The following is a 21,994-nucleotide window of genomic DNA, read 5'->3' as shown; positions in this document are numbered from 1 at the left end:
CATTACACCAGTTATGCCTACGCTTTGGCACAGTTAATTAAAACGGGATCAGTGACAGCTATTTTTTTAAGGGATTTACAAAAAAAAATTAAATGGCTGTAATACGGGCTTCTATTAATTCAAGGCCATCAAAGGTCAAGACTGTAGATGCCCTGTACGGTACCTGAGTGGCCAAAAGTCCTCAATATGCAATCAATATTGGTTTAAATTTTGAAATTCAAAATGTGTTTGATTGGGCCTAGGAAGAAGATATCTATCATTTCCTTGGTCAAAGGAATAATCATATAATTAGAATCAATTACTATTTGGAATGCAGTTTGTGAAGTTAGGAATTTAGTGTGCCTTTTTTATCTTCCTATTGGCGCTGTAATCAAGAAGTACATGTATGCCTTATGGAAAGTGGCCTGGTACACTGTATGTACTTCAACAAAATAAAGAAATTTGGCTGTATCTATGAGGTACAGGTACCTTTAAAGTGTACAGCATGCCAAGCACTGTGAAGTAGTTCAGCAAGCACAAGTTATACTGCCTTTCTGTCTACACCAGTAGACAGTCCAGTTTGTTTTTGCATTCTGTAAACACACTAGCTGGTATAAATTCCTAACTCAACAAACTGCATTCCAAAAAGTAATTGATTCTAATTATATGATTATTCCTTTGACCAAGGAAATGATAGATATCTTCTTCCTAGGCCCCATTCTAAAAAGAGATGCAATCAAACACATTTTGAATTTCAAAATTTAAACCAATATTGATTGCGTATTGAGGACTTGAGTTTATTTTATTTTTATGAACTAAAATAAGTCTTCAAAAACAGGGAGAATCGTGGGGCGGTGGGATTGATATATCGATAGAATAACAAAATTTGTGTATTTAGGACTTGAGTTTATTTTATTTTTTTTATTGCAACTGTTTCTGTAAAGGGGTCTTTTCATAGATAAATTGTGATATAGTATATACACACATGTTGTTCATAACCATTACCATCATCATTAACATCATCACCACCATCATCATCATCACCATCATTATCGTTTTCAACGCCATCATCATCATCACCATCATCATCATCATCATCACCATCAGCAGCAGCAGCATCACCATCACTGTCATCGTCATCATCATCATCACCATTATCATCTTATATTGCAAACTCACCCATATCTGAGACCTCCCCTGCTTCTTTCTCCTCAGTGGGTATCTGTTGCGATTGCTGCGCCTGCTGCGTCTTCAAAATCTGCATGCGGATGAACTCTATCTTCGTCTTGCTGTCCTGAAGCATCTGCTGCGCCTCCGCTAGAAGCTTGCGATCCTTAGTTGGACCGGAGGAGTACATGTGGATCATATTCTCAGCTCCTTGCTTCACCTTCATCTCAATGGCTAGCTGCTTCTCCAGGGCACCGATGCGGCTGTTGGGGTTGGGCTTGGGTGGGGGCGCATCATTCTGGTCCGGTGAGAGAGGGTCGCTTTCACCACCTATTGATCAAAGGAAGGATCATGTATGTATGATTTATTATTATCACTTTCAGTTGCATAATATTAATTATCAGACTTTCAGGAAGGAAATCAGTCTGGGGACTCGGGGAAGTCACCCCTCCAAATGCTCCCAAATGCTCCTTAAAGGTCAAGTCCACCTCAGAAAAATGTTGATTTGAATCAATAGAGAAAAATCAGACAAGCACAATGCTGAAAATTTCATCAAAATCAGATGTAAAATAAGAAAGTTATGACATTTCAAAGTTTCGCTTATTTTCAACAAAATAGTTATATGAACGAGCCAGTTACATCCAAATGAGAGACTCGATGATGTCACTCACTCACTATTTCTTTTGTTTTTTATTGTTTGAATTATACAATATTTAAATTTTTACGAATTTGACAATTAGGACCTCCTTGCCTGAAGCACATAATGTTAAAATAATGGAATGAATGAAACTTCATTTTACATGACAATGAAGAGAAAATCAAAACTTCCGTTGGGTCTTTATTCCAGCAATAATAATACATTGTCCCACGTGTGCCTATCTGTGTTGGTGATCTTCAGTGTGAACATTTTTCAGCGTAGATTTCAAGACTTCATAAAGTTTAGTTTATGTAACTGTACCAGATCTAGATCCTCGATGATATACTGACAATTAAGCCTGATTTTACAGACTTTCTCATGAAATCAGTGTTTACTGCAACTACTGGTTTTTCTCTTTAAGCCCAAGTTACTAGCATACTGTAGTTCTGAAAATTTCATCAAAATGGGATGAACAATGTAACAGGAAATTTATGACATTTTAAAGTCTGGCTAAATGTCACAAATCAACACATGCACAACTACATGAGGCAATGATGTCACTCACACACTATTTCTTCTTTTGTTGTTTTTCGAATTATCCAATATTTCAATTGTTACAGATTTGAAAATAAGGATCCTCAATATAATAAAAATACCTACATGCAAAAACATCTTGTTTTTCAGAGAAATGTCAAATGGCAATGGCAGTATAATGTAAGCCTTTATCAAACTTCACAATAGACACCAAATGTTTATTAACACTCAAAAGATATTTGTACCAGTACAAGTCAATGGTAAATTGCCAATTCGTCTATTGCCAACTCGTCCACACATCACATGGTCTGACTCCATTTTTAATAGTCTAATGCCATTCCATCCATCAACACTTTGTTTAAAAACCATTTGGTCCAATAAACATTTGATCCAATAGTTACCAATTCATCTACATGTATTGGCAATTTACCATCGTCTTTTAACCAGTTGCTCCAATACTATTTTCTTTTTATCCATTTCGCCCATTTAACACTAAGTCAAATTAGATCAAATAGTATATGGTATAAATGGCTATTGGACCAACTGGTTATAAGATGAAATAGTGAGTGAACGAAATGGCAATTAGACCATGCGGATAGCAGACGAACTGATGGTAGACCAATTGAGAGTCTACAAATTGTCATTAGACCCGACTGGAAACAAACCGTGCCCTATAATATGCCAGTGAACATTTCTAGAGGATAGCACCGTTACAAAGTGAAATTCATGGCAAAGCAAAATGAGATGCATTTTTTTAGGGGGTGGGGTGAGTCAGTAGGGGACTACCAGTTTCCCTTTGGCACATACACAGTCAATAGACACAGACCCTGACTTAAATCTACAAGTGGGTCTTCGCACAAGACTAGCAAAAATACAACTTGCTGTTGAGAGGGGCTTTCTGTTCATACTATGTAAGTCATGGGTTGCGACTCTATACTACATATTCAGACCACTTTTTACCTCGGGGGAAGGGTTTGCACAGCAGACTAGAACATACCACAACACAATCTATACTGAGTGCCCCCTCCTCCATCCCCGATGACAATTATATAGGAGAGTAGCAACCTGGTTCAGCCCGAAACCGTGTCTCTAGCAAACCAATGGGCACTCAGTGGCAACAAAATAATGTCAGATGACCTGGCTGATTTGAAAGGAAAGGTATGAAAAGAAGGGGACAGCCCATTGTCATTGTGGTGGGATTAGGGAAGGGTGTAGCAGAATAGATTCATTCACACTGAATGAACCACTGTGCTAACAATACTGGATTAGTCTATGACTTCACAGACTCCATTGGAGACTATTATGGAAGAATCCTCAGAGATGAGGCTGGTTCTTGCATGTATTAGCATTTGGAGCAGCTTGGGGTAGAGTCTAAGGGGTTATAACAGACATTACAATCAACATCATGTCTTTAAGTTTAACTTAAGAAAATTTGATTGACAAGAGTCTGTGCATATAGACTAAAGATTTGACTGCTCAGACAAGAAGTTTGTATAGGCATACAATTACATGATGAAGGGATATTTTACTCTGACTACTGCAAGTTGTCAATTCATGAAACGTGGAAATGTGAAGAGAAATCAAATGAAAGTGATGTTTGATGAAATTTCTTTTCTCTGGGTATACATGTAGTTACATGTAGGCCTGCATGTTAGGTACAAAGAACACAAGGAATACCAGTAGTTGAGTTGAACAATTAGAAAAAAGGGACAATTTTATCTACAGTGTACATGTATGCATGCATGTGGACGATGCAATATACGTTTCATTTGTGTGGTTTTTACTGAAAGACAAAGACCTACATGTAAACCTGAACTAAAGGGAAACATACCATGTATCAGAAACAAAATATGGTAGGTTCCAAACTTGTCCTAGTCCAATGAACATGAATGAATGAAAATCATTTTTGTGGTTTTACTTCTATAAAGAAAATTATATTCTAAAGCTGAACTTAATTGGTTTGTAAGTTAAATATTCAGTTTTGAGCTCCAATAGCAGGCAAAGGTTCAAATTCACAGTACAATGAATATCAACAACCAGCTTAAAGGGCAAAAAGTTGATTTGAATAAACAGAGAAACAAGAATATAACACTGAAAATTTCATCAAATCAGTTATTTTTTCACATATATTTTCAGCATGAACAGCACCAGTGACAAAACTGAATTAAGAGAAATGATTTCAATCACTCAAAGCTAAAATAATTTCTCTTCCAAATCATATTTTATGTGTAAGCTTTAATACACTATAAGATTCTGGATAAAGAGAAACTGCATACATGTACACTGTCTTCAAAAGGAAACATTTGTACCTATATCACAATGTCATTTCTTGTTTAATAATCATTAAAATGCCAACACTGCTTGTAGACTACATGTATTATTGTATTCATAAATGTAATTATAAGTTGGGAATACACCCAAGTTCAAATATTAGATTACAAACTTTATTCTATTAAAATAAATTTACCTTTATTATCAGATATTTTCAAATAGCATCTCCTGCATACATATCTATGATTCTTGTTATTAAAACAAGCAGGCATTTCTTTCAGATTTTATTTTTAAATATATTCCTTCCTCCCTTTAAAATATTACAAGCTTGGTTTAAAGGCTAAACGTCTGAGTGCTATGAGCTGTATGATGCTGTTTCACAGATCGCAGTAGGTGAAAAATTGTGCACCCTGGAATTCCGTGCCCCGGGGCAGGCCAAGAAAAATTAATGGTTAAAGCTCAGCACGAGTGCACATTATTGAAACGAAGCTTGCATGATTGGAACATGGAATGGTTCAGTCCCACTAATAGACTTTCATGGCACTTTTGGAATGGTAAACAAGGACAGAGTAAAGTTTGTGTTCCAGCCCCTGGCTCCAATTATAACTGTAAATTTGATTATTCAATACATGGACATGAAGTACTGTACATGTACACATGTATGCAGGCAGAGTACTTGGCAAAAGTTTGTATTTATGTATGAACCGTAGTATGGCATGGTAACCTAAAGTCTGCACAGAGCTCCTCATCTGAGCCTCATACTTTATACCAGTATCCGTGCTACAAGGAAGACAGCAACATACCATAAACTTCACATCTGCAGTAAACTTTTTATAGTTTGATAAAGCGTTCATCAAGAATTCGTGTGTGAAATGAATGCGTGCAAAGACATCGGGCACCAGAGTTTGTTTTTGTCAATAAAAAATAAAAGACAATTTTTCTTCATACAAGATTCATTTTGCTCAAATTTACAAGGAATATCAACTGAAACTTTGGTGGAATTTTAAAGAAATTCATGTCTAATCTGAAGTTCAAGTTTAGGTATACAGATATGGGTTCCCTTTACGTAATATGGCTCCTAATTTGAGATCATAACCCCTAAAACTAACAAAAATACAGCTCAATATGTATAAAAGAATAAATACACATGTAGTACAAAAAAGGAGAACAATTATACTAAAATTGGTTATGCCATGGAAAATTTCAAATTAGGAATCTTCAATTATCATGCACTGTTTCCAGGCAATTTTTTTTTCATAAATCCTTTTGGGGGCTATTTTTCACAAATTACTTCCTAAATCTGCAACACAGGATTAGCTTTATCATTGCAATGAGTGTGATGTTCCAGGGCTCTTTTGTACATTTCGGCCTGGGTGAAGTCACCCCGGGCCTTTCCTTGACTGATTCACTTTACTTTACATGTCCATTAATGTTGCTTTCATATTAAACAAAGACAGATTAATAGAGGGAATAATGACTGTTAATGTTATGTTGCCATTTTGAGTGAATTACAACTTATTTTAGCTTTAGATGGATTAAATCAAGACAATAGGAAAACCTTGGATAGTCTACCACACATGGAGGATACCCGTCAAAGCATATTTCTTAATAATACAAAACAGAAGGAGGCCTATTTGTTTTCATTCTCCGCACTGCAATTCAAATGTCCCGATTCTCAATCAGAAAGAATGACCATCATGTTTCTCATCACGGTTGATGAAGCGTCTCCTGTTATACAAATCAATAAAATCAATCGGACACCAAGATACAGCTCAGAGTATCAAGAATGATATGGAACACCGATCATCTAATCACTGCAGACTGATATATATTCGAGTGGATCACCAATACAGTACACGTATGTACATGTACATGTAAACTTGCATACAAGTAAAAATCTTGTATTACTGTACATGTATTGTTTTGAGGGAGGAAAACAGCAATTTTCAAATTTTCTACAATGTGTACAAGATATTGATAAGGTTTTGGTAGACATTTTAAAACCATCAGTATTTTCATAACAAAAAAGGAAAAGTCGGCAACTCCAGGAATTCAAGTTGGTTTTTATGAAAGCATTTAGTGATAGAAAAATTAAAAAGGTTTGGTGAAAGTCCATCAAACAAAAACAGATTTTAATGGAATAAAAGAAGTTTACATTTTGTGATGTCACAATGAAAATACCTAGGCCTACCTGATGACATGTAGGTTGTCAAGAACTCAAGATGTCTATAGGTATTCTCTGATCGGGAAATTTACCCCAATCAGAAATTACCAGGTATTTTGGTAATGTGAAAGCAAACTACGCGTAATTTCCCCATAAGAAAATACCCGCTAAATAGTAGGTACTTGGCAAAATTACGAGAACTTTCACAGGGATTTTTCCAAGGTCGCAGGTATTTTGGCAATGTGAAAGCAATTTACGGGAACTTTTAGCCCAGCAGGGTGTTGGGTGCGCGGGTGCCGTGGGTGGCTGCTGGGCTAGTGATTTTGAATCTCGCGCCTTGCCTGCTTATCAGACCATACTGCGCATGCTCGTAACTTCAGGAACTTATCCCACAGGTTATGTTTCGAGGCAGTGTGAATGCAGGAATAATTAATGGGTATCTTTTAGCCTAAAAAAGTTCTCGTAATCTAACGGGGATTCTTATGATCGAGGCGGTTTGAAACCACCTTATGTCAGCAACTCATCATACACTGACCAAAACTAAATGTCCAGGAGTGACAGCCCATTTTATATCGACACTGACATGGAAAACTAAAGGGTGTGTCCAATGTCATTTTCCAAATTTAAACGGCAACATGTATCATGATTGAAAACGTGCTTACAAAACGCAAATATAAGGAGAAATAAAGGGTGTGTTCAATGTCCTCCATTCCCGGTCATAAAAGTAAACGTCTTTCAAATTATTATTCAGAGGAAAATTCAAATGTCGAAAAAGATGCGTTTGTAAATGGGATCAGCTCAGATTTTAAGACCTTCAGCATCGCGAATGCAACATTGAACACAATTTACTTTTTAAACATACTTTCAATTTGCTCTCACAGTGAAAGCCTAAACAAGCAGGAGCCAGAATTGACCTTTCTTGTGATGTAGGTCAATCTGCGGTCAAACTAAAGCTGCGCTAACGAAAGCGGGAAATTGAAATAAGATCGACAAATAATCAGCTTTATATTTTCAACACTCAATACTGCACTGCCGATACTGATTGTGTTCTTCGTTTTGTAATAGAATTTTCAATCATGATTCATGTTGCTATTTAAATTTGAAAATCAACAATGTACACACCCCGAAATCTCATTGATAGAGGAGTACACCAAACAAGTATTGGACATTATAAGCTCAATATAAATTATATTGAACTTAAATTGTCCAATACTTGTAATGCAGCACTCATACACGTGTAAAACACTGAAATCCTCTCTCTACACCACGTTTCTCTCTGTGTACATTACACGCATACAGATTTTTCTCGTCTGAACAGGCTCATAGAGATAAAACACATCCTTCAGATGCCATCTTCACTGATTGAAACATGTGAGGCGTTGTATTGGAATAACTGGGTTAGAGACCCTGGAGTTACAAATTATTCAGGCCTGTGATGGAATGAAAAACATCTCCATTCTTTTTTTTCTTTTACGCCTACCGATTTGAAATAAGATTAAGGTTTAAAGACTCCCACTGTATAGCTACCATACCCACAAAAAAATGAATACTGTACTACATGTAGTAGTACTAAGCCAATGACGATTATTCCAAGTTGAACAATTAGTAAAAATATAAACTTTCTCGGTCTAAAACTGTGAATATGCTTCATAAATTATATTGGAAAAAAAGACTAACTTGTAAACAGAACAGTCCTACATGTACATGTGTACAATATTTTGTAAACAATTTTTGGAACATGGAAATCCAAAAGAAAATGGAATGGCCTGGTACATGTACATTGTGATGGAAAAATAAAACCAATCTAACAAATTGAAACAGCATTTGTGTCATCTGAACTTTTTTTTTTAACTCGGTGGCCCCTTTTTATAAGCTCTGCTTTCTCCGGGTCCGGGGTCACCAAACCATCATGTTATTGTTATACATGTATTTAGTATTTGTATGATTATCTATATTTGTATGTATTTTATATGTAATTGTTTGTACCTGATGATGGTTTAGTAAATACATTGAATTGAAAAAGACAGAGATAGGCCTTCATGTAGGGGAGACCGGGTTCGTTGGAACATGGGGTAAGTTGAAACATTGTAATTTTCTTTAACGGCTGTAAAGTAAATTATTGCAATACTGCCCTCAATTTATTGTTATTGATAATACAACAGTTGTATTATTAATAACAATACCGTTAAATTAAGGGCAGTAGTGTAAAAAAAAAATTTACAGGTGTTAAAGAAAATTACAATGTTTCAACTTACCCCATGTTCCAACTAACCCCGGTCTCCCCTATGTAATGTAAATGCACAATCAGCCTACATGTACCCTGTACATGCAGTTCATGTAAAAGGGGGAAGTTCACCCTGACCAGCCTCATGTAAATTTAGTTGTAAAAATAGCAGAAAAAATAAATGTATCTAACACAAAATATTGTTAAAATGTTAAGAAAAATCTGTCAAAGATTAAGAAAATTATTATTATTCTATTAAAGATTTTGATTTTTGATGTCATACAGGCCTCTACAACAAATTTTTTTCTCACTTGCCCTGTTGGGCAAGTGATGAAAAAATTTGCTTGCCCGATAGAAAAAACTGCTTGCCCAATTTTTTAAATAATTTTTTCATTATGACGGCACTACTCTTATTTTTATTAAGGTATACAAAATAACAAAGAATCATGTCCAGTATAAAAGAACACACATTGAAAAGGATATTTTCAGCAACATAGGCCTGAGTCTTTACGTTTATTTTGGAGAAAAAAAAATCGATTTAAGGTTTTAAAACCCTTCAACAAAAGTTGCTAAAATTTCATATTTTGCATCTTTAAATCCATGAAATGGCTACCTGCGTAACATATTTCCTTAGAATTGCTTCCATTTACCGTAGTTGGAAACTATAAAGACAGCCAGTGAAAAATGTTCAGCTCTTTATTGACTCGAAAAAAATTATTTTATCATCAAAAGTGGAGTGGCTAAAATTTCACATTTTGCATCTTTAAATCCATGAAATGGTCATTTATTTTCCATATTTCCTTCAAAAAGAAAAAAATTAGTTGGAAACCATCAAGTCTTTTCTTCATCATTTTATGATGTTCTACTCGGTCAATAATTTTATCTACATGTTTTCACATGCTACTTTTTTTTTCTATTTTGAGGAATACCTGTTCACTTATTAATGAATTATTAGTAACATTGTTTAATATTGTATGATTTTTAAGTAATTTTTTTCACTATGCTTAGAATCTTGGGTGTGTGTGTGTGTGTGTGCGGGTGTTTGTGTGGGTGTGACTGTGAGTTGAACTTTGATATAAATGAAATCAATATGTAATTTCTACTTCGCCTATTCCAGTACAACAACCTGTACTCGGCCATGTAATAAAGGCCCACATACCCTAACTTTTCCTGAAGTTCTTTGAAAACGCAGACTTCTACGAAAATTGCATTTCTCTATGGGAGAGTCTAAATTTGGTGAGAATGTATTCATTAATAACTTAAATATACATGACAATGAAGAAATCATCAAACTTTATTGGAATTTTTGAATAATATACCCGAAATGTAAACTCTGTCTGAAACAGAAAATCACCATCATTGAGGCCTTTACTGAGCGAATTGTCCCCCAGAGCTCTGGCAGAGAGACAGAGCTCAGACTGGCTAGCTAGTATGCGCACGTGTGTGAGCCTCCCGCCGGCCTTGTAAAATAGATGGAGCTTTGTTTGATGATTTATTGTCTGATATTTACCTCATCCCCTCAAAAAGGGAAACAAATGAATTTTAAGTTATAATTAACAAATACGGCAAGTTATTTTGGATGTTAATAGGCCGTTTTGAAAAGCAAAGCCGAATGACATGACAACTCACCAATGCGAGGTTACTAGACTCTGTGATTTATTTCCTGTGTAATTCTAATTATTTTATCACAGAATTGTGATATTGGAAGGGGGAAAATGTGCATTAGAAATTGCACATGGTGGTAGTCATAATGGACCCCTATACTACATTCAACTGTTTCCCGGCCATTGCGTTGATTTTTTTCATACCTGGTACCATGTATGGAAATACGTGGTACAGAAAAAATAACGCAATTTCGGAATTTGAAACTGCGCTACTCGCTATTTTTTAAGGCTTATTCATGATTTTGAGTGTGGATTTTGGATGATTTATGGAAAAACGAGGTACGGTACAGAAAAAAAAGACGCAACAACCACTTGCCCGATCGGGCAATTGAAATTGACTTTGAGAGGTGCTTGCCCGCACGTCATTTTCACTTGCCCCGGGCAAGCGGGTTTGTCGCGCCCTGCCATACACAAGTATAGCAGGTGCCCCATATGCATGGGTGTCGCTTTGTGCGGTGGATCTATTGTTCGAGGGGGGGGGGTGATCTATATAATTGTATCATCCCTCCCAATTGAATAGTGTAACGTCACGCCACGGATTGACACCAATGCCCATATGTTATGAAATATAAAATGCATAAATATCAATAATTTTCAAATTTCTTTCATGAGAGGGTGTAAAAATGATTTGTTTATATTGATACACTACTGAAGGTATGACAATAAAAAGTTAGAAAAATTGACATTTTATTGATATTTCTTACCATATGATAGATGTATGCGGGGAAAGCTGCTCGCATATGACGTCACAACTCACAAATCAAAAAATCAAAATTCTACTGGTTAACCTAACTTTTTAAATTCGTTGATTGATTTTCCTTGTGATGAGGAAAATCCTTATAATAAATAAGGAAAATAAGGATTTTCCTTATTAAACCTTCATCAATATTTTTGTCATTATTTCTTATGCCTGCTATTTTTAAGATTGACTTTTTGTCCGGGTGAAATTCCCCTTTAAACAGTCAACTGTCACTTGGAACGAGGAAGCACATTAAAAAATATAAATCTGCCAATTAATATCACACAAGCAAGACGATATGTACATGTAGTATGTACTTTGTACATTAAACCAATGACAATTCTATATCTTCCCCTCAAATATTTGGGACTTTTCTGCAACAGCCAAACTGTATTTATTGCCCCTTCGTATTGACACAAGTCTATTTACATTTTAGTTCAAGACCGCTTCACATCATGGATACAATTGTGATGGAATTCAATTCTTAAATACAATTCATACGTGTGTACTGAACAATCATACCTTAAAAATAGATCAGAATTGCTGCATTAAACAATATCTGTGGTACATTCATGCTAAAACAGAAGTAAAGAACAAGACAAATTCTACATTGTACATGTATATTAAAGGATAGCGTCTCACTCATAAAATTTCCAATAGTTTTAGAAAATTCCTTTCTTTTTGGAATTGATATTACACAGCATATGGAGGAGCTGCATGTACTATATATGACATCACAAATTCATTTTTTTTTCAACAAATTGGTGTTTTTATTCTTTTAAGAATATTCTCATCTTAATAATTTTCTGCTTAAATAAAAAAACAAGTTACTAACTTTCAATAATCATAATGCACACTACGTTGAAATGTATATGTATAATAATCAGTTCACCACCAAATAAAGGTATCTCCTACAATGTACATGTACATGTAGTCTGCGGGTACAGATCTTCAGTTTTCATAATTTGCAGAGTGCATAATACAGAGTCTGAAGTAGTGAGACTATATTCACTCTGTACTGTGGCTGGCTCTACCACACAGACAGAGCCTTGGTGTCTAGTCTTTACTCTAGACCTGTCAAATATGAGTCTGTGCTTGTACACTAGGTATCTACTGCACTTAGGGCCTCCTGTGACACAGATGACCCCATCAATATGAAATCCCCAACCTACATTGTAAATAATTTACCTTTTTGTGCATGATTTCACAATCCGAACAAATTATTTGTTTTTCATTCAGTCATCAGAATGCAAATATACGATTGAAAATTGAATGAAATTCCTGTACCAAGTGCTGCAAAGGGTGTAGGCCTGCACTGAGTCAGAGAGTATTAAAAGACAATGTAAACAATACATAATTCACAAACAGCTCTGTATGTACTGTACATGTAATGTAATGTAATGTACATGAATCTGTCCTTGCTTGTGTGAACGACTATAATTGTAAATGTTGATGCATTAGCAGTGCAATAAATTGAACCACATGATACATGTACAGAACAGTAATCCAAATACCAAAACTGTATGGTAAAAATACTTGGGACGGCTAGGCCTTTAAAAATGTACATGTACATGTAGCTGTATTTATATATGTAGGCCTACATGTACAGTATAGTAGTGCATTCATGTAAATGTATACATTCAATGATAAAGGTGAAAAGGACATTCCTGCACATACATGTACATTTTAACACCTGTACTGTAGGGAAGTGTGAAGTACATGTATCACAAGAAGGGGTGGTTCCAACACTTCCAGGAGAGGGGCAAGGTACATGTACCTATATTTTTAATGACATGAATATTGATTCAATTTTTTTCTCTCCAAATCGAAAAGCAGTGTTATTTTAAATCAATTTTTCATTTAATCTGAAGTGCTTTGCAATTTCCATTAATTTCTGTCCTGGAAGCCCAATGGATTGAATATCAAAACAAAATCTTAATTTTCTACTTTTTTAATTTGGGATTTATTACATCATATCACTACAATTTCACTTCAACATCAATTCTGCCTACATGTATAGTGTACACTACACCCACGGGGATCCTGGACTTGGTTTTTAAACTGAAAGAAATCAACACATTCCTGTCAACACAAGTCATGGAGTTGATGATTAATAACATATTTTAGGGCGGTTGACTGATTTTGTTTTATATGTTTTCTTCTGTGCCTTGGGGAAGTAAGGTCTAAGGTGATTATGCTTTGCAAATTGCAATTAAAACAAATCACTTGTATGGATATCAGCAAAACACCAATGGAAAATCACTTTATACGAATTGTCTAGATCAAATACACTTTTATTGTACCAGAAAAATGATTGTGCAATATGTAGAAAAAAATATATATAAAACTCTGTAAAAAACTAAAATAAAAATATAAAAATAACAACGCATCTAAAAATTAATTTGGTGTAATTTGATTTGATTCAAGTACCGTATTTATTTCTACATGTACATAAAAGGTATAAAAGAACTTCATATCCGCTCTAATGAGTGCTTTTTAGAAGTTTAATGGTGTACATGATTCCTTTGGACAAAAAAAACTGAAAAACCAGCTTCATTCAAATTGTATACGGTACATGGGACTAGCAGGGGACATCCAATAGATCATCAGCTAGAGCCTTCTTAAGCTCATTATTATCTGGAGGATAATCACTTAAGCCACACATTGTCTAATCAATGGGTTAAAAATAGACACTGATTATAGTATATTGTGATATGAAGGAACAGGTTCTCTTCTTGCATGTAAAACCCTTTACTCAATGCATTTATAACTGTAGACTAGAAATACATGTACAGGCCTCCTGGCCTCTAGGCTGCTAAATGCAACCTCCATGGTTCAAAACACAAACATGAATCACGATTACAGAAACAGCGTTTAGATGACCTTCACTCCAATTCTGTTTCTCCTCGGTTTTGGACCGATCCAGAGCGTATCACAGTGCGCAGTTTGACAGAGAGGGAATAGGTCAACCTTTTTGCATTCGTCTCTCGAAAAATCAATCTTTTGCTTCCAGAATTCAGTCTATTATACCTCATTTTGTTAACTTCAATTCATCTTGCTGATTTATCGAAAATGGTGTTCGGAAGTGAATTTCAGTGTAGATCCAATTTAATATTGACAGTGTTAACTCAACAACAACCGAGATCATTATCTGTCCAGTATTAAATACCCTTTTTACACAGGATTTTCTTAACCCCGGGCTATCGCTAACCCCGTACTATTTTTTTTTCCTTTTCACACATGCCAAATTGTTATTGCTAACCCCGGATAAGGAATGCTTGCTTTTCACACACGAAACTCGCTAACCCCGGACTAGTGGTTTTTGTCGATCATTCGTAGTACAAGTACTTCACTCGTACACTTTTTACACACGCTAAAATTTCCTTAACCCCGTACTATAGGTGGGGCTAAATTGCCATTTAGCCCCACCTATAGTACGGGGTTAAGCTTAGCCCACTTTCGTTTTACACTAGCGATCTTAACCCCGTACTATCGCTCTTAGCACCGCAATTGCTGGGATAACTCTGCTTTTTTGCAGGGCCAAATAATCCCGTACTAAAGGTGGGGTTAGCCCACTTTGCAAAAATGCTGTGTAAAAAGAAAGTGGGCTAAGCTTAACCCCATACTATAGGTGGGGCTAAATGGCAATTTAGCCCCACCTATAGTACGGGGTTAAGGAAATTTTAGCCTGTGTAAAAAGGGTAAAAAACTAAAAGTTCATTTGTTAGCACTTGGAAGTTGAAGACATTCATGACCCCAAAAAAATTGAAAAGCAGTGGACGATGTGATGACCAACACAGAACTTGAACATGACAAAAAATGAATGCATAACATATACATGTACATACACTGAGCATAGTGCATGCCTTGAGTTTGGCAAGAGTCAAACCGAAAGTAATGTAGCCCGACACAGTGACATCGTAGAATTATGTTTCAAATCATGACGGTGTTAATATACAACCTTTTTTATTCGCGATTCTACAGAAACGTCTATCCAAATGCCCCTTTTTCCCTGTTTTAGGTTTGTGATTTGAAAGACATTTATTTTCACTACGACTGATAAAATGCAATCGTGATTCTGCAGAATCATCATTTGAATTATGATTCTAATCATGATTCAAAGGCAAAAAAGTGGCAAATAAAACGCACCCCTAATATAGTATAGAAACCAACCCTACATGTACATCCATCTCCCTGAAAATGTACATGGATACATGTACTTCACATTGTACATGGGCAAAACTTAAAAGCTTATATCCAGTGCACATGGGAAGTTCTAAAGCCCAGCGTACAATATGTGATCCAAAACAAAGCAATTTTATAATAAATCGCATTTTGCATTAAATAAGAAATTTCCAAGGAGAAACATCATACATGTACTTCATATAAAGTTTGCGCATAAATTTAGGAATAATAAAATCATAATTTTGCTTTGCGGCAAGCCCTGATGTCAGACATCATTTCAAAAAAAAAATTCAATTTGAAATTGAATTTGCTTTCAGTCCTACATGTACAGGGAGGCTAGAACTAGACTGATTTTTTTTTTGTTTTTATAAAGAATGAGATCACATTACAATATTCACATGATTTCAGTCGTCCTGCCACTATTCTTTATTTCGGATTGCTAAGATTTAATTCGTTGGAAATTTGGAATGTTCAATCAAATTTTTTTATTAATGGGATCGCAATGAATCGATTACATGTAGTGATAGGCTTAAGGAGGCTGATTTGTGATATTTTGCTTTCCTTTTAAAATTTTAAGCCATTGAGGACACTACATGTATTTCATGTTTGTTGTATTTTTATTCATATTTGTTATTAAAACCAACATGATATTGAGAGGGATTCCCCTTTAAAAAAAATAGAAAGTAGGCTAATTACTTTAACAATCACATCCAGAATGCACCTCAAAATTAAATAGTCTATTGACTATTAATATTACAGAAGGCCATATCCTATACAGAGTAGGCCTACATACATGTACATGGAACAATTAATATCTCAAAAATATGCACAAACAAACATTGTTGTTGTTTTTTTGATAATGGAGAATAATATTGCGGGGTTGAGCAAAGATTTTGCTATGGATCAGTGAAACTCAAGTTTGTACCTTTGTGGCGTAAACGTTGCAAACAGATTTTTTTTTGTATGTGCATGTAGGCCTAGTTATTTTTGTAGTTGTACTGTACAGTTGTGTTACTTGTGTGCACACTACACAGCTGCACAAAGAAAAAATTATAGCTTTTTGAATTTAAAACATAACTTTATCATATAAAGGGGGTAATGTGTACATGTACATGTACAAGGTATACAAGCAAGAGAGTAAAATCAACATTTTTGAAAACATAAATACATGTACATGTACAATGTAGTATTGGTATAGAAAAGTTTTAAACATTGATCATTTGCATGCAAGGCACTGAGGGCAGGCATTCCCCGCTAGTGCTCGATGAATGTCAACCTGTTAAAAGCATGTGGGTATGCCTACATTTACATACAAGTGTACGTACCATACATGCTTTGTACAGCTTCACATGTAGGCCAACATGAACAAAAAATTGATGTTTACACGTGAGACAATATCAGGATAATGTGCATGTACCTGCAATCATTTCATTTACAATGTATAAGGTCATATTGGGGTAATAAACATTTTTTTTTCATAATATCCATAATGTAAAGCATTTCTTCCAAGAGGTACATATGATGAAACTAGTCATGATCAAGCTTGTCTTCAATGTCAGTTTCGAAATTTAAATGGCAACATGAATCATGACTGAAAATGTGATTACAAAAAGCAGATTCATATAACGAGAAACAAAGGGTTTGTTCAATGTCCTCAATTCCTGGTCGTAAAATGAAACGTCTTTCAAATCACAATTAAAAGGGAAATTCAAACGTTGAAAAAGATGCGTTTGTAAATGGGATCAGCTCAGATTTCATTACCTTCAGAATCGCGAATGCAACATTGAACACAATTGAGTTTTGAAACGGCTTTCAATTTGCTCTCGCAGTAGAAGCCTACACAAGCAGGTGCCAGATTTGACCTTTTCTTGTGATGGGTCAAACTGCACACTTCCATGTACATGTACATAAAGCTGCACTAACGAAAGCTGGAAATTTAAAGACGATCAACAAATAATCAGCTTTATATTTTTGACACAGAACAGTGCACTGCTGATCGTGTTTGTGTTCAGTGTTTTGTAATTGAGTTTTCAATCATGATTCATGTTGATGTTTACATTTGAAAATCGATGTAGCGTTGTTGGTCAGGAGTGCTAGACATGAAGAGAGAGCACTCTCTGCAGTCAAATACAAACTTCTGAACTAAAGTGAAGTAGATGGATGACCAAATATCCCTTGATTTAAGACTTCTGTCAGAGTGGAGTTGAGACAGTCTCTCTCAATCTACATGTATGGGTAAAAAATTATGTTTGGGGGCATACAATGTTCAAAGGGGAGAGTTGTTTCTGTGACATCACAAATCTTGATCGCATTGCCAATTTGAGGATCTACAATAATGATTTTGATATTCAAAAGCTAAAAGCTTGTTCTTTGACTTTTCAATTTTCATACAAGCTAACTTGATCCCAGGGTTTCTCCTTCAAAAATATTTTAGCGCTCCAGCTCCTCTTCACCCCAAATTTGCTGGTAGGCCTACACAACACTACAGTTCATGTAGGCACGCAGCTCACAGCTACATGCAGATTTGATTTAGGAATGGAACGCAAGTCGCAACAAGGACATTGCATAATACATTCAAATAAAGGCAATATGCCAAACCCACCAATGAGAGCATCCGATCAAATCATGAACTACTTTAAAATAGGCCTTTTCTGTACCAAGATTATACCTAGAATGCAACATAAATATCCTACATACAAGTACTTGTATGATAGTCTGCTGGGCAAACCCTTCACTCGAAACAAGGGTCTGAATGTGCAGCCTACTCATGCCTTGTGTACTGAAGTCTCTCTCGCCTGTATTGGAACAGCAAGTTTTGTACATGTATGTGCTAGTCTTCGCGTGGAGGCACACTTGTTGATCAAAGTTCCAATGAGGGTCTGTGCCTGCAGACTACTTGTATGACATCAAATTCATCTGCTACATGTACACATACAGTACAATACTCCTAATTGTGTTATGCTCCAAAACTGTTTCCCAATCAATGAAATTAACAACCTAATTATTTTTCAAAAAGTTACACCAAATTTTTATTGTTTTACCAAATAGAATGATGTACAGAGGCACAGAAACCTATCAAGGACTTCATACAGTAAGATTATGGTCCCATTTTCCCCCAAAAAGATTAAAACATTAAAATCAGAGGGGAAAAACAATGGGGGCTTGGGGCGGTTTTTCCCTCTCCCCCACGGAATGGTCACATGGGCCTGGAAAATTAAAAGAGCCCCCGTCACTACCCCCCCCTCCCCCCAAAAAAAATCCATTCACTAAAACATTGAAGCTTATCCAACATTTCAAATTTTGAACAATCAGTGGTGAAAAGTGTAGCCCCAGAAAATTAACCTAAAAAAAATTTGCCTGGTGAGGCCTACAAGGTTAAAGAGAAATTCCTGTAGTTGCAGAAAACACTGATTTCATGAGAAAGTCTGTAAAACAAGGCTTAATTGTCAGTATATCATCGAGGATCTAGATCTGGTACAGTTACATAAACCGAACTTTGTGAAATCTTGAAATCTACGCTGAAAAATGTTCAGATCCCCAAGATCCCCAACACAGAAAAGCGCACATGGGACAGTGTATAATTATTGTTTGAATGTCGGGCCCGACGCTCTACCGGATTCCTGTGCTTTTTTGCTGATTTCTCAGCAATTACACAATTTCTACCAGAATCCTTTGCCACATACGTTTTATTTATACAAACAGACACTTTGGTGGTCATTTCATTGGATTCTGTACGAACTCATTTTGGTTGTGATTGGTGTCCCAGGACTTGCCTAAAAATTGACATTGGTACAACCTTGGCAAGCACAAATTTTGGCAGTCTAAAAGACTTGTGTGAAGTTGATCAGAATAAATGTAGCCAAAATCTTGATCTTAATGTGAAAGCGGTACCAGATTTTAAGTTATCTAAGGGCTGCAACAAAGACTACATGCATTTCAGCATCCTCAATCGTGACCTCTTGCCATTCAGTGACCCCTAATCACTCCAGGCAAATACTTGCACTGCAAGCCACTAAACATCTCCTCCTAGAAACGCCTTCATCATTTGGGAGACAAGCTTTCAGTCTATCTTCATACATGTACAGTTTAAACGTGTACATAGACTTTCACAATGCATGATATATTTGGTTTAGTTTTATTCGCATTAATTAATATGAAACTAGATCATGAAACTACAACTACATGTATGTAAAAAGGAGCCCTGGAAAATCCCCATTTATGTTAAAGCTCCTATTTTGTTGCAGATTTTAGGCAGCCATAAAAATAAAATAAAAACCTAGCATGGCTTCACTTCCAGGAAATTTCAGTCTATATAATACATGAATGTAGCCAATTTAAAATGTGGGCCTACATAGTACATACTTCTACATGTACATGGACTGCTCGGAATTGTTCTTTATTTCTTACCCTGGGCTGGGGCAAATGGGATGGATACCTACATGTACATGTACTTTCTCTGTGTTCAAAACACATTGTACAGGCCTACTCTATCAGACCTACTCAATCAGAACCCACTTGTACTCTATATTGTAATGTACACACAGCAACATTGGGACAGAACATATGTCAAAGCATTTATTGAGGAAGTACATGAACATTGTACATGTACATGCAGCCTCTGTAGTTCGATCCACATTACTCCACCCACAATACCATGTTATGTGAATACTATGGCAACAGAAACAAAATTAAACTGTTTTATCAAAGTTGACTGGCATAGGCATATATGTACATGTTTCAGGCAAAAGATATGACTGCTCTGAGTGCATTTCCATAGCAACAAAACCACTTTACAAAATGTATGTGAAGTGGTTCTGGAAACCAGGGCAGGAGATGGTGAAGAGGACACTCACAAAACATCTTCTTAACTGGTTTCCTACATGTAAACTGCTTAAGAGGGAAATTTCAGTTCAAGAAAGTATACTGAGAATGGGGTCTACATTTACTAAGGCCTACAAGACAAGGAATAGAATTAGGACAATATACAGCCTACAGTACATATGTATGTACAAAGGCCACTGAGGAGAATCTTCAAACTGACTGTGAAGTGCACGAGTTTTGTTTTTTCTTTGATGAAGTAAAAATTAAAAAATGCATGCTGTTCATGATAAATGTCAGGGATTTTTGTTTGTTGTCTGTCTATAGCCAGCATCCCATGGCAACATTATGGTTTCCACAAATCTAGCAGACTTTCAGCAGAATGTATAAAACAAATAGCACCAAAAAAAAAGAGAGGAGCATATGTACCACGTTCTGAAACCCAAGTTTCTGATTTGAAATAAGATGAAAAATGAATGAACGTTTTCCATTCTGAAATATTAATATTTTCATAAATGATATTCAAAACAAAAGAAGATATTAGTATTAATAAAATTAGGCCATGTAATATTTCAAAAACATTTAAACATGTTTAATAAATGGGAAGTTAGGTTAATCAGCAAGTGGTTTTAAAAAAGAAGCAAAAACAATTTTAAAAAATCCCCTTAAGTTTATACTGAAATTACTTTTGCATAGTTTATCTTTAAAATAACATCCATCAAATGGCCATTCTATGTTCCACAGACTTGAAATTATTTAGGTTCAGTTTGAAACTTAAAAGCAAATGAAGAATATTCCCTGACTCTACAAGACCGTTTTCAGTTAATTTTAAACTACATGTAGAATGTCTACAGTATGTGTGGGACTAGTAAATGCCTATTCTTGCCGAGCAAAATAAAACTTATGGGCTATTCCACAGGTTGGTGGACATGAGCTTAAAAATTTAAATTCAATATTTTCTTGAATTTTTTAATACTTTAAGTCCTTCATACATGATAGTTTCAGGAACAAGAAATAAAAAGTTTATTTTCATATGTATACTTTGGAAAAAAAATGGTCAAAAGTTGTGTCTTCCATTCTGTACCAAAATACAAGAAAAATAGTGAAAAATGAAATATGCCTTATTACCATTTTGCTATTACAACAACATACCACTTTATATATTTCTGAAGTTTAGAAGAGTTCAAATTACTTAACATACACAACAGCTTTTCAAGTAAATTTGTAGTACTCATTTAAAAATAAATATTGCAACCTGCTCAGGTGATGTAACGTGAGTAACCGAAAAAAATGACTTTGTTTTCTGAGAGAAAAATTTGTCACAGTTAATTGGTGGGATTTTAAATTCTCTTCATTTAAACAATCTTTGACACAGTGATGACTATCAAAATCATTAAAAAGTACAATTTTTTTATAACAAGTGGAATGCCTCTGGACTTCTCACCTGCATCACGCGGTTCAATATAGCAGCAGTGCTGACTTTGAATACTACTCTAACTCGCACAAGATGTTCAGTGATACATGGTTACTCTTATGTCCACTTTTTATGAACTAGACCAATAAACTTACAGAGATATGATGGTTATTCAACAAAAAACCCCAACATGGCCAA

The 21,994-nt window shown here is 35.4% G+C and overlaps 1 protein-coding gene across 2 annotated transcripts in view; it reads right to left on the bottom strand.

Annotated features, from left to right (window-relative positions):
* The window catches only part of LOC121428637 (serine/threonine-protein kinase N2-like), a 65,885-nt gene that overhangs the window by 36,421 nt on the left and 7,470 nt on the right, over positions 1 to 21,994 (bottom strand). The window contains exons 1-2 of one of the 2 annotated variants that reach the window (XM_041625403.1): positions 3,278 to 3,372; positions 1,159 to 1,476 (exon numbers count right to left, since the gene is read on the bottom strand). In XM_041625403.1, the coding sequence (XP_041481337.1) occupies positions 1,159 to 1,476; positions 3,278 to 3,350 (391 nt within the window). In that variant the 5' untranslated portion in view covers positions 3,351 to 3,372. Of the gene's footprint in view, positions 1 to 1,158; positions 1,477 to 3,277; positions 3,373 to 21,994 lie in introns of those variants that run through there. The other variant, XM_041625402.1, reaches the window with a different exon arrangement.

Source organism: Lytechinus variegatus, chromosome 15, assembly GCF_018143015.1.
Source record: "Lytechinus variegatus isolate NC3 chromosome 15, Lvar_3.0, whole genome shotgun sequence".
Taxonomy (NCBI): domain Eukaryota; kingdom Metazoa; phylum Echinodermata; class Echinoidea; order Temnopleuroida; family Toxopneustidae; genus Lytechinus; species Lytechinus variegatus.
Note: the sequence above shows the minus strand (reverse complement) of the source record. Positions and strands in the feature narration are given on the sequence as shown.